This window comes from Colletotrichum chrysophilum (assembly GCF_026319265.1).
Source record: "Colletotrichum chrysophilum strain AFK26 chromosome Unknown scaffold_49, whole genome shotgun sequence".
NCBI classification, from domain to species: Eukaryota; Fungi; Ascomycota; class Sordariomycetes; order Glomerellales; family Glomerellaceae; genus Colletotrichum; species Colletotrichum chrysophilum.
In genome coordinates this window covers 33,942-46,753 of record NW_026517336.1, presented here as the reverse complement: position 1 = coordinate 46,753, position 12,812 = coordinate 33,942, and the positions used below count along the sequence as shown (strand labels likewise).

Sequence of the window (12,812 nt, the reverse complement as noted above, 5' to 3'; positions counted from 1 at the left end):
TCATCCGTTCCCGATATGTTGTAGAGAGGTCCTGCTTCATTCTGCACCAGGACAGTCTGGCCTCTGATTGGGACAAGTGATCTATCCATAACGCCCCCTAAATCACGAGCCTGAAGACCGGAAGCATTGACGAGGACGTCGGCAGGCTTTCCGCTGTGGTGCATCGTCTTTAGGTCGTCAATATGAGAGACTGCGCCACGCTTGAGGACTACATTCTGAGCTCTGCATTGGCCAACTAGCCAGGGCAGATAAAGAGATGTGTTAATGCAAACACCTGTGTACTCAAACCCAGAATCTACTCCATTGGGAAGTTCCTCGTATTTTAGGTCGCGGTAGTCCGAGAACAGATTGCGAAGCCATGAGTTTGGAGAGAAAAGTGGCCCAAACGGCACATCTTCGCCTTCAAAGTCTTTGTTCCGGCGGTAGATGTGAGTTCCTAGTTGACATGAGCATCACGATATGAATGGAATGACTAGCCCAGTACTAAGTATCTTAGAGTTATAAAAGACAATGACTTACTTTGAAAATGAATACCAGCTTCAGGGACAGAAGATGCCAGACGTGACAGCTCTGGCCAAGTACGGCGCTCCCATCTGCTGTCTTCTTCTTCAGACATACTGAAACCATTCGTCATTTCTTTTCACGCCAATGTTGAGTGGATTTTACTTACGGTTGGAAGGTTGCTCCCGCCCAAGGTGACGCATACTCGATGTCATAGTCTCCTGGCATGTGCTTCGCTACGATCGTGACAGAGTTGGCCTTATTCTTAGACAAGAGCAGGGCGGTTGTGAGACCTGACACTCCAGCGCTGTCAAAGTTAACTCCTCTGATCTTGAGAGATGAGAATAAAGAAATAATCGTACCCGAGGACCACGATGTTTGTCGTTGCAGCCATTTCAATAGTCTCATGCACCAAAAACGCCTGACAATATGTTGGTAATGTTAAGACTAGTGAAGTTCGAGATGCGAAGCCTTTTAAATAAGTGGTGCAATCTACTCCTAGTAAATTGAGGATAGGAAGTCAAATGTAATCTTTACCGTCATAGCAATGTGGAACGAACGGTTGGATGGGGTAGACACATATCATGCAAGATAATCGGATGCGGCCGCCGAACCCTTCCCGACGCGTCAACCCCGCACACCAATTGCAACCATAGGGGTCCAACACCTTGGACTGGGCTTCTGTTTAACCAAACGATGCTTCGTTTTTGAAAACTGCGTTGAAACATGAGACCGGCGGTGAGGGCCAATTGTGTTGAGAGAGTCACCATCTTTCTGCGCAGTGTGAATAATAGCCATGCCGGCACGTCGTGTTTACACGTCATAGGACCGCTGGCAAGAATAGGAATCTACGCCATCATCGAATCTCTTGAAGGACATCGTTAATTTGGCATTACACCAGAGGGAGGAGGGACTTGACCGGCTCGAACGGTTGACACTAGATGTTGTTTCAGAAGAAGCCGGCGACCACGTGGAGAAGCCAAGACTTGAACCTCTAAAAGGTTCCAATTGTCCCGAGCACCGAGCAACCCGCCACCGAGGAACACCTAGAAGACGCGTTGTATTAATGACCAATCTGGCTGCTTGAGATTATCAAATCATCATTAAAACCATGTTCGTGGGTTGGGAGCCAAGACGACGGATTCTACTCCATTCGAGATCTCATGCCGGTAGTGAGGAGGGGAGGGTGTGACAGACCAATGACGTTGACGGATCGGTACATCTCCACGCGACAACTACCCCTTCCCTGCCCGAAACTTTGCCCCGGATTTCTGGGGAAGGGTAGATCTTCTTGACAGCTCGATTGACAAGCATAGGAATTTCGGTATATTTATGCGCGAAGCATGCTCTTTAATAAGTGCCGACGGCAGTCTCTGTGATAACGGTTTGATGTCGCAATGGTCAAGCTCGGCCAATATTATCTTGCTTTATTGACCAGAAGATAACTGTTGATAATAACCATCATTATTGTTCGCTATGGGCTTGCCGTGGAAACATCATTTTCGAGGCAGGAAGCTTGTCTTCGCAGTCACGGCGGCATCCTGCCAGGCCTTCCTGCTGCTGGGATACGACCAGGGTTAGTTCATCATGCGCGATCCTCCTAACGCACCAGATTGATGCTAAGTCTCGCCCTCATCTAGGTGTCATGTCTGGTATCATCGGTGCCGAAAATCGATTCGCCCGGGACTTCAACAATCCGGATCCTGATATGCAAGGCAATATCACCTCTCTGTACAACATTGGATGTGTCGTAGGCTCAATTATCTCCTACTTCATCGGCGAAAGACTTGGTCGGCGGAGTATGCTCATGTCCGGAGCCACAATAATGATCATTGGTTCGATTCTCTTGGGAGCGTCGGAGAACCTCGCCACTCTACTTGCTGGTCGCATCATCACCGGTATTGGCAACGGCATGAACTCATCAACAGCACCCGTATATCTTAGCGAGTGCGCTCCAGCCAGCATTCGTGGCGCTCTCCTGACACTTCAAGGGACGGTGACAATCCTGGGGGTTGTCATTGCATACTGGACTGATTGTGAGCGACCCTGCCTTGACCGTGGATCAGATGCTGACTTCATGCACAAGATGGTACCAGTTTCTACGAATCTTCTTTCCAATGGCGATTCCCGCTAGCCTTCCAAGCGTTCTTCGCCGTCTTCATTGTTCTCCAGATCGTCGGACTTCCTGAGACACCTCGATGGCTTGTTGCACGCGACCGATATGAGGAAGGCAGAGACGTTATCGCTGCTATTTTAGACAAACCTCGGGATGACGAAGCCGTTGAAAGAGTCTTGCTGGATATCCAGTCCGGGCTTGAGGAGGAGAAACGCGACGGTCCGTTCCGTTTCAGAGAGCTCTTCTCATGGGGTTCTCAACAAAACCTTCGCCGGCTGATCCTTACCATCTCCGTGCAACTTGGCCAACAATTCAGTGGCTCCAACATGATCAACTACTACCTGCCAGGTCCGTCAACAATATTCTGCTCGAATCATGGTTTTGTCATGGTTACAATACTGTTGACCAGGGGCTCCAGTGGAGCAGCATCTGGAGCAGTTGCCTTCATCTTCCTATTCCAGCTCTTCTACGGCGTTGGATGGCTTCCTGTAAGTACGGAAACCTGTTGGAAGCGCATGCATAAAGACTGAACGATTTTAGGTCCCGTGGTTTTACCCGTCTGAACTTTCGACCACCCGGGTACGCTCCAAAATGCAGGCAATTGCTTCTGGCTGGAACTGGATGGCCGTATTTGCTGTAGTGAAGATTACCCCTATTTCCTTCGGTGGGTTTGACTATTCTCCAGTATTTGAAGCGGACTGACGAGAATTTACAAGCAAACATTGAGTGGAGAACGTTCATCATCTTCGCCGTTCTAAACATTCTGTTCATACCCATGGTCTACTTCTTCTACCCAGAGACCAAAGGACTCGAGCTGGAAGATATCCCGCTCCTGTTCACGAAAGGTGGTGTCACGGGCGGAGTTTACTCGACTGGTGGAAGAACAGTCCAACCGGGCCAGCATGCCTTGGAAGCTCGCGTAGATTCGAAGCAAGGCAACATTCAGTTGGATCAGCTTGAGGAGGTGAGGGCATAGACTGTCTCATGTTATTACTATTGCTCAAATGATCTGCATACGTTCCGAGCTACGTAATAGTTCGTTGATATCTCTGAACTTGACCTCCCCAAAGTATCTCTCGCGCTGATGAAGTGCTTCTTCCAGAGGCACAGCAGTTGCACCAGCTAGTGACCACTCGTCAATGGTAGCCCTGTACCACTTTTCGACCACTGACTCATTAGCCAAGTCTCGGGATATGTCGTCTTGGGTGACGTGTGTTCGCTGTTCACAAAGTCAGTCTATCTATATTCGTACGGGAAACAGGACCGACCAACAGTTAATGTAACTCCATAGTAGCGCTCGACCTTCTCGATTGCTTGGTTCCATGATCCGATCTCTCCGAATACATAGACATGATCAGGCCACTCGTCGTGAGATACGAGCTTCACAACTGCCTTCGCTACATCTCGTGCCGCTGTCCAGCACACCGGTTCATCCCCAGTACCGATCACTCGAACGGTTCCTTCCTCCATGTTGATCGGCCATCCTTGAGGGAAGGGGCTAATGTAGCTTCTTGATCCATCAGGCTGCTGAACAAAGTAATCCGCTAGCCATCCAAGGTTAACAAGAGTCCACTTGATCTCAGACTCGTTCAGTAACTTCGAGCGGAAAGCTCTCCGCGCGCGAGCGATTCCGCGTGGGATGTTGTCAAACTTGCGCAAATTTCCTAAGAACTCGCTGGGTATAAACCGCTTGCATGTCTTGGAAGCCTTGCAGGCCAGTAGCAGTGCCTTGTGCAATGACGTGTAGAGCGCCGGATCGTCGGTGTGCAGGGTCGAAATGAGCACGGTGGCGTTCACTTTTTCAAGAACAGCCAAGACGCTGTCGGCAGAGTACTCATTTATTTCATGAGTAGTGACACCTAATTTGGTGAAGAATTCGCGTTCCTTTCGGGATATGAGAAGCACATCGTGCGTGTTGTCGACTTTGAACTCCTCGGCGAGATACTGCGCGAGATCACCGGCACCGGCGATAACGACAGTCTGTTTATCCTCGGACATGGTGCCCAGATGCAAAGAACTATGATTAGCCACTATGGTAGCCCATATGAGGCAGTCCTGGGCAGTCAAGCTACGTTATCAACGTTCACATCGGGATACGCATCCGATGCCGCGGGGTTACAGCCGGTAGTGCATACCTACAGAAGTATTCTCAAAACTAGCAGGTTTCAGCGACGACCACTAGGGTGTCTTATCAGACCTAATTTCCTGCGAAATCCTTCTCCCTTCCCCGCATGTATTGCCGGGTGTTGATAGCCAGGCATGAGTTCATATGGAAGCGGACGTTGCTTGGCTCCTGGGGTTCGTGGCCCCCACAGCCGAACAGATGACAGCGCCGCCCGGATGGAGATGCCGTAGCGCGACTCGGCGTCCGAGGAGTCTATGCGCCAACGTCGCCGATCACACCGGTGTCGGCATACTTCATTTTGCACAATGAATGGACTGAATCACGGGTACGTCTGTCATAATGCGTCTTATACATTTGAATGGTAACTTGGCAACAAAGCCAGAAGAATGAAATGGTAGACTTTGGAGTCATAAACGGCCCTTCCACATATTGAACAACATGTTCTTCTCTCAAACCAATGATAGGTAAGTCATCACCCTCCTCCACAAAGGTCTACTGTAGTATTCGTTGAGAAATTGAATTTCTTCGTCTCTCAGAATATGCCTTCCAGTTACCAAGTCAGCTTCTGCTGGATCGACCCAACGCGAGCGCCTAACGAGCTTGTAGCCAATCGTAGCACCCACAATCATCAGAAGGCCGATCATGTACTCGAAAAAGTTCTCAGCCGAGAAAGCGTTCTGCAAAAGAAACATCAGATACGAATGGGTACGGAGCTTGAGAGCCCTGGTGACTTCAACCTGAATTACTCACCGAAGGGTTAACAGCCGCATAAACCAGACAGACCATAAGCATTGAGGATATAATAAGACCCCAGATGGGTGCAAACGGCCAGGCAATAGACTTCCAAGCAAAGTTTTGGCTGAAAATCTTGTCATTCTGTGCTCGCAAAGCAGCATGAAACCTCAAGTTCGTGAAGGCAATGATAGCCCAGTTGCTGAAAAATGAGGCGCTTGTGATCGAAATGAACCAATTCAACGCCGTAGTTCCACCACCTTCACCTAACGTTAGTCTATCTCGCCGGTGAATCAACGAATGAGGGATCTTACTGCTCAAGCTGAGATAGCTCAAGATAACACCCACGACTGCGCTGATGAAAAGAGCCCATCTAGGACGGCCTTTGTCATCGCACTTCGCCAGAACCTCTGGAAGCAGACCTTGAAAAGCCATGGTACGGATGATGCGAGAGGGAAGGTATATCGACTCCAATGCAATGGCCAATATGCCAATGATCATGCAGACGTTGATGAAGTCTGGAATTCCCGCCAGGCCCGAGTTCCGTGTTGCGATAACGAAAGGCGATGCTGCCGAGCCGGATCCGCCAAGGAGAAGGGGGTCATCTGATGGGACTATGATGCCGATAAAGATCACGCAAACCAGATACATGAAGCTGACACGGATTGGAACCAGAGTCGACGCGTGGGCCATCGAGTATCTTGGCGAGCTGGCCTCTCCTCCCATGACGCCAATGAAGACTTGGTCCCCAACTGCCCAGATAGCTAGAAGTGCGCAACTCGCAAAGCCCTAGGATCACATATGTTAGTCGCCAAGACGATCCGCTAAACGTGAATGTCGAATGGTTACCATGAATCCGTTCTGGAATGACTTTCCTTCGCGCCAATAGCTTCCGTCTTTGACAGATCCGGTGAGGCCGGCGCCAGCGATCAAGGCAAGAGAGAGGAAAATAACGAAGACGAAAAGAATGATCTTGACAAGCGATCCAATGGATTGAAGCCAAGCGAAGAACTTGTTTGGGAGGAAGAAGACGACGAGACAGATGCATAGAAAGATCGAGACTGTTTGTTCACGCGTTGATTAGTTTGAAATCGGTTAAGATACAATGAGAGAGAGAATGACTAACTCAAAGCTGCGTGTGGTACTGCAGTCGTCCAGTACTCAATTAAAACGACGAAGAATTCAGCCTCAGCTGCGAATACCGCGATCCAACCTGTTTCGCAGTTAGTGGGAAGGACATACAACGAAGGAGATAATGAATATGAAGATTGGGACCTAGACTTACCGAGCCATTCGGCAAAACCTGCACCAAAGGCCAGAGCAGGATCAACCCATCGACCGGCATAGTTGACAAAGCTACCAGAAACAGGGAAAGCGATGGTCATTTCACCCAGGCTTTGGAGATTGGACCAAACTCCAGTGCATACAATCAAGTAAGCCAGGAACATAGTGCCGGGGCCACCGGTTGCTAACGCCTTGCCAGTCGCGATGAAAAGCCCGCTGCCCACGCTGGAGCCTAGGGATATTATCTATGGCCATGCGTTAGACCTAGCAGCGAAGGAGATGTGTATACAGTTCGATAGAACGTACGTGAATATGCCGTGGACTGAAATCTCGGTGTAAGTCCCCTTGCCCCTGTTCATCGGATGTGATCTGACCCTGATGAACAGATTCAGCGGTGCGCACGGGAGACAACTGCTTCTCCTGGTCTGATTTCTCGGAGGCCTGCATGTCGGATATCTGAGACGTCTGCATTGTGAGCAAAAGTCGGTGGGTATTTGCAAAACTCGCAGCTGTCCAAATCGACTGGTATAAAGATTTCTATGACTGTCACTATCGCTTGATTTTCTTGGCGATGCAGACTAGCTTGGAGAGCGCTCGAGATGGAATGCTGCAAAGGTCTGAATATTGGGACATCGGTGTTCTGTCAAACCTGACCAGACAAGGCTACCATTTATGGAAGCTTTCCAAGGCTCAGATTGAAGGGAATATGAATGCCATTTCCAGAGACAAGAAAGATGACGCCGTATCTGCATTGCATATCTCGGGCACGTTACATCGACGATTACAAGGGGATGTCCGGGGTGATGTGGGTCAAATCTCCGGAACGAGTATCCGATGATAGTGATTGAGTTCGATATCTCAAAAGCAACAGCGTTGCGCGTTTGAGAGACGGCTATCGGATTGTACGTAAGCTGGCCGAACGCTAAGAAGCAAACCTCGAGGGCGATAGGGAAGGATTATCGGTGCCGTTCAAGCACCTGTTTCTGACTGGCCCTGCTATCCAATGCTACTTGTCGTTCTTGCAGGTCATGTGTCTTCTCCATCGCTAGGCTGTCTAGGCTTGCAGGGCTGGCTGGTCTGAGCAGGCCTCGAACGGCTTGGGCTCTTCTTTGCTGATTGCACGAAGTCGAACGAATGTGTCAGAGAAACAGCAGGCCTCAGTCCGGGTAGTGATAACCGAAGGCTCAAGGTAAATATAAGCCAAGGCGCATGTGTTACGGAGGAGCAAGCGAGATAGCTAATGCCTCGGTTACTAATGACGACCATGGAACGACGTGCAAGACGCACTGTATTTTGGAGAACGAAAATAAAACTAGTCAAATGTGCATGATAACAGTTTTTGACCTTGGTCGTGTTTGCCTCTTTCCATCACTGCATCGCGGACCCAACGATGACCGCGCCCGCCAGAACCATGAGGCCACCCACAGATATAGCAGCACCTTTGGCAGGAGCGCCGCTGTTAGCGCTGTTTGATGTCGATGGCTGGGTTGCGCTACCGGTCCCATTCGCCACCAACGCAGTCAGCTTGGAGTCCGTTGCGAAGGAAGCGGAGACGGAGGTTGCGTTCTTGCAGCTCGCGGGTTGGGTGCCTGTACCCTCGACGAAGTTTACGGCGGAGCACTAGATTATATGCATTAGTAGTTGTCCAGAGACAAGATGTAGGGGAAATGAGCAGGGAAGCATGGAGACTTAGATGTCTAACTTGACCTGCAAACAACAAAGGTATCGTGCTGAGATGATGTCACTTACTTGGTAGAGCAAACCGTCTGGTCCGTCGGCGACAACACTCAAGACGCCCTTCTTGCCGACCCAGCTTGCAGGTGCAGTTACGGAAGGTTCGCAAAAGTCGCCCAGTCCCTTCTGCTGTACGATAGGGAACAGCTGCTTCCAGTTCGAAGCAGCCGTCTGGTCCAGTGTACCACGGAACAGCCAGTTGGCCTGAGGGTGCGCAAGCAATAACGAGATGGCCTCGCCGCTGACGTGGAAATCTGTCACGTTGTCCTTGGTGAAGTCTGGAGTGAAGCTTCCGCAAGGAGCGGAGCCCTCGTTATCATCGCTGAAGCCAATTGTGGGCGGAGAGTTGAGCTTGAAGTGTGCTTGAGCCGCCGACACCAGCAGCAGAGCTGTAGCAGCGATCGATCGAATTGATGCCATGTTGTATTAACGGACGTACGTACGCCGGAAGGAGAATGATGTGTAGGCGACTGAGTATTATGTAAAGATAGTGAGAACCAGCCTCAGTGAAAACGATACTGCGATTAAAACGAAACTTTGAATCAAGAAACAAAAGATTTGTACTGTCGGATGTCATGCAAAGATGGAGGGTGCTGCTTGGTGATAAATAGTCGGCCAAGGATGTCGTAAAGGCTGCACAGCATCATTGAGCAAATTTGGGAAATAGTATCATGCTTTCCCACTATGTGAGGCCAGTCCCTGAAAGACGGCTGTTTGAAGAGAAAATGGAGCTTGCCGTTGCCGGTAAAACGGCTCCTTAGCATCGTTGCCCAGGGAGCAGATGACCAGTGTTAGCGGCACAACGCCACACACTTTGGAGCACTACCAGAACTCTGAGGGGGATTGAGGCAGATTTCGCCTTTCCCAGAGTTGCGACAAACACCCGATGTACGAGAAACAAGCATTTTTTTCCACGATCCAGTGACAACGGCATACTACGGTTCCTGGGTGCCGGTGGCTGAAATGGTGAAACTTAGTTCGCGGCATTGAGAAGAATTGAGCTTGTTTTGGCACGAAGGCTCTAAGCTCTGTTGAGACGAAGACATACCCCTTCTCGCGTTTTAAAACTAGTCGTGTCTCTATATTGCATAAGAGTAGCTGGTAATTGAATAAATGCAACCACCTAGCCCTTTTTTCCAGGGGATCACGGACTGGACGGAGATCCATGCGGGCGCAGCAAAGCATATCTGGAGGCCCCATGTAACTGCGGGCTTTCTTTAACTTCATTAGATCTTCAATTATATGATTGGTCAGAATATGGTTTGATCTCCTATGGTGTTATTTGGTTGGGCGAAACCGAGTCCCAGTCCACACGAAGGGGACGGATGGCTCCTTTGTACATGCGGGGGAAGAAGCCCACTCACATGGTACAGCATACATGGATGTGAGAAGAACGGATGATGCAGGATGATTTCCCAAGAAGATCCGAATTTGTAAGTAGTTCACCGTCACTGGTTGCAGTTGGGACATGTCACTACGATCTTTCCCCTCCGCCGCGTGTGCCTGAAGACGTCAGCCGGTTTTGTTTGATTTTGACGTCTGTTGATATGCTGTTTTACCCAAAAATATACATTTCCTTCTAATTTAACTTGATTTTTTCTTTCATCGTCTTCAAAAAACTCCAGCGCTGGAAGCAGGCCTTCTCAACCGTTACATCGCACGACATCGTCCATTTTAGTGGCGTCTCCCATCAAATTCGCCGCAATGGATATGAGTAACATGGGCGGCATGTCCATGGACATGGGCATGAACATGTTCCAGACGACAAACATCGAGCTGGCTCGTGATTTTTGGATCATCATTGGAAGCGTCCTCGGCAGTATCGCCGTCTTGCGGCTGTTGAGTCTGTACCAGTCACGTACCAGGTAGGTACGCCTTTATCTTCTGTTTTTGTGTATGATACGGTGGGAACACCATTCACTTGTAGTCTTTACCGTCATCTTGTTACTTGATGGCTGATTCAGACATTTTCCAGACTTCGCCGCCTTGCTTCAAGTTCCATCCGACATCCTACTCGACCAACCAATGGCTTCCAGAAGGTCTTTGCAACGATGACAGCCCTCTCCAGAGAGATGAGCTATCCACAGCTTTTCATCAGCAAAGCATGGCTTTCCTGGATGAGCCCACCGCCGTTAGGTCGTTCTCTGGTATTGCTGGTTTACTGGATCATAATCGCATACATGATGGCGGCTGGGACAGCCATCTCGGACGGATACTTCTGGGAGCGTATTGGCTTTCGCAACGCCTGGATTGCCACCATGCAAGTGCCGCTAGTCTACCTCTTGGCGTCTAAGTACAGCATCTTTGGCCTCGTCGTTGGCTCCGGCCATGAGCGCCTGAACTGGCTTCATCGGTGGGTGGCTCGCACTCTACTACTCTCGGCAACGGTTCACGGGTTCTACTTCTACACCGAATGGGTTCTCGCCGACATGGTTGAGTTGCAGATATCGATGATGGGCCCCATGATCCGGTATGGCTTTGCGGCTTGGGCAGTCTTGGCCTTGCAGTTTATCACTTCTCTTGGCCCACTCCGGTCTCTCTGCTACGAGCTCTTTGTAGCGCAACACGCCATAAGCGCGGTAGTTTTCCTGTGGCTTCTTTACGTCCATGTTCCCAGCTACGCGCAGGCAGCTATCTGGGTCTCGGTAGCAGCTCTTGCCTCCGATCGACTTGGGAGAACAGTACTGCTCGTTCGCAACAACTTCCAGATGAGCGCAGGACGGCGGCTCGGTCATCCCGCTCGCGTCAAGATTTCAGGATTGCAGACAACGGTCCTGACCATTGAGAACATCGACTTTAGCTGGAAGCCAGGCCAGCACATTTATCTCTGGCTACCAGGGGTTGGACCGACGCAGACTCATCCATACACCATCGCTGGTGTAAATCAATCAACAGACAAGGAGAAAAAGACGCGAAACAATAGTATGCATTTGGTTGTACGCAAGCACGGGGGCTTCTCGCGCAGACTTCATCGCTTCGCCTCTCAGAACGATACCCAATCTAAGAATTTGACGGCCTTCGTGATGGGTCCCTATGGACATCCACCTGCAAGTAGCCATTACGAGACCTTAGTCCTCATTGCGGCCTCTACTGGCGCCTCCTTTACTCTTTCCATGCTAGAGGGCGTTATTACAACAGACAGGAAAACTTGCGTAACGCGGGTTGACTTTCTTATCATGGCTAAGGAAGCAGACGAGATCGCATTTTACGTTGAGCGTCTACAAGAGTTGAAAGCTATGGTGGGACGAGGAAGCAACTGTATGGAGTTGAACGTCCACATTGCGGTAACGGGCGGCGTAACATCTCCGTCCTCGTCAGACTTGACGCGGTTGGTCAAAGACAGACCTTCGTCTTTTGCATCGGGCGATTACGATATAGAGGCCGAAAAAGCGGCCACGAAATTCTCAGCGATGATTGACGTTGAGGCTGATGGCGCCCGTCAGGGGTACAATAACACCGGGGCCAGATCTTCAGCGAAGATCAATCTCTCGACCTCACGGCCGGACATCTCCAGCTTTATGCGAGAACCTATTGAAGCTGCCGGCGGGGAATCCTTGGTTGTTGTTTGTGGTGGCTCGTCTTTAGTAGCTACGGTTAGAAATTGTGTCGCCCGACTCTCAGACGAGAGAGCCGTACACAAAGGTACGGGGGCGCAAGGAATCTGTCTACATGCGGAGCAGTATGGGTTCTGACCTCAGGTCTAGAATTCTAAATGACCAGCAAAGCTAAACAGTCATAATTAAAGCGGATACTGATGCAATCAGTACTGATCAGAACGTAGAGGGAATTAAAATATCACATGCGTAATTATACGTCTTCGAACTGAGCAGAAGGCAATTCCCTGAACTTGTGTGGAAGTCACCTGGATATTGTCGACAGACGGAATTTCGCCAAATATCAAGAACACATGATTCAACTTTTTAGTTCTGGCATTCCGAGCTTCACTAATCACATGCCTAAGGTACGGCTTTCCTGACATGACAGTCACAACCTCATTCCAAGTCAACCGTTGGTTTTACTGATGCATACCTATACACAAAACTTCCCACTCTTCTTTTGTGTAATAGATCTTTCCAGGAACTTCCACTGTGTCATTTTCACTGTAGGCCTTGTCATCCAGATCCCATGGCCGTCGATGACAAATCTGTAGCTACTTAAGGCGAGATACAGCCGCCCAGACGGCCCAAAACGGAAGGATTGCTGAGCAGGGCCAATCAAGGTTTCTATGACCAACCAATCCTCGCGGGCCAGACTGCTCATTCTGACTGGATGAAAGGGAGCATCGGCGGCCGGCGGCGCCCGAAGGCCCCGCGGCTGCGG

At 50.0% G+C, this 12,812-nt stretch overlaps 4 protein-coding genes across 4 annotated transcripts; 2 read left to right on the top strand and 2 right to left on the bottom strand.

Annotated features, from left to right (window-relative positions):
* Positions 1 to 2,146: 2,146 nt before the first annotated feature.
* COL26b_006547 (uncharacterized protein) lies at positions 2,147 to 3,593 on the top strand (the record flags this gene model as incomplete). Its single annotated transcript, XM_053179363.1, has 4 exons — positions 2,147 to 2,537; positions 2,588 to 2,965; positions 3,044 to 3,105; positions 3,303 to 3,593. 4 exons carry the CDS (start codon positions 2,147 to 2,149, stop codon positions 3,591 to 3,593), a joined length of 1,122 nt encoding a protein of 373 aa, XP_053036641.1.
* A 24-nt stretch (positions 3,594 to 3,617) lies between these two features.
* COL26b_006546 (uncharacterized protein) lies at positions 3,618 to 4,615 on the bottom strand (the record flags this gene model as incomplete). The annotated part of the gene is made up of 2 exons (XM_053179362.1): positions 3,618 to 3,836; positions 3,890 to 4,615. 2 exons carry the CDS (start codon positions 4,613 to 4,615, stop codon positions 3,618 to 3,620), a joined length of 945 nt encoding a protein of 314 aa, XP_053036640.1.
* Positions 4,616 to 5,952: 1,337 nt separating this feature from the next.
* COL26b_006545 (uncharacterized protein) lies at positions 5,953 to 6,524 on the top strand (the record flags this gene model as incomplete). The annotated part of the gene is made up of 2 exons (XM_053179361.1): positions 5,953 to 6,244; positions 6,364 to 6,524. 2 exons carry the CDS (start codon positions 5,953 to 5,955, stop codon positions 6,522 to 6,524), a joined length of 453 nt encoding a protein of 150 aa, XP_053036639.1.
* Positions 6,525 to 8,126: 1,602 nt separating this feature from the next.
* On the bottom strand, positions 8,127 to 8,912 carry COL26b_006544 (uncharacterized protein; the record flags this gene model as incomplete). The annotated part of the gene is made up of 2 exons (XM_053179360.1): positions 8,127 to 8,378; positions 8,508 to 8,912. The coding sequence occupies 2 exons, from the start codon at positions 8,910 to 8,912 to the stop codon at positions 8,127 to 8,129; spliced, it is 657 nt and encodes a 218-aa protein (XP_053036638.1).
* Positions 8,913 to 12,812: the final 3,900 nt, after the last annotated feature.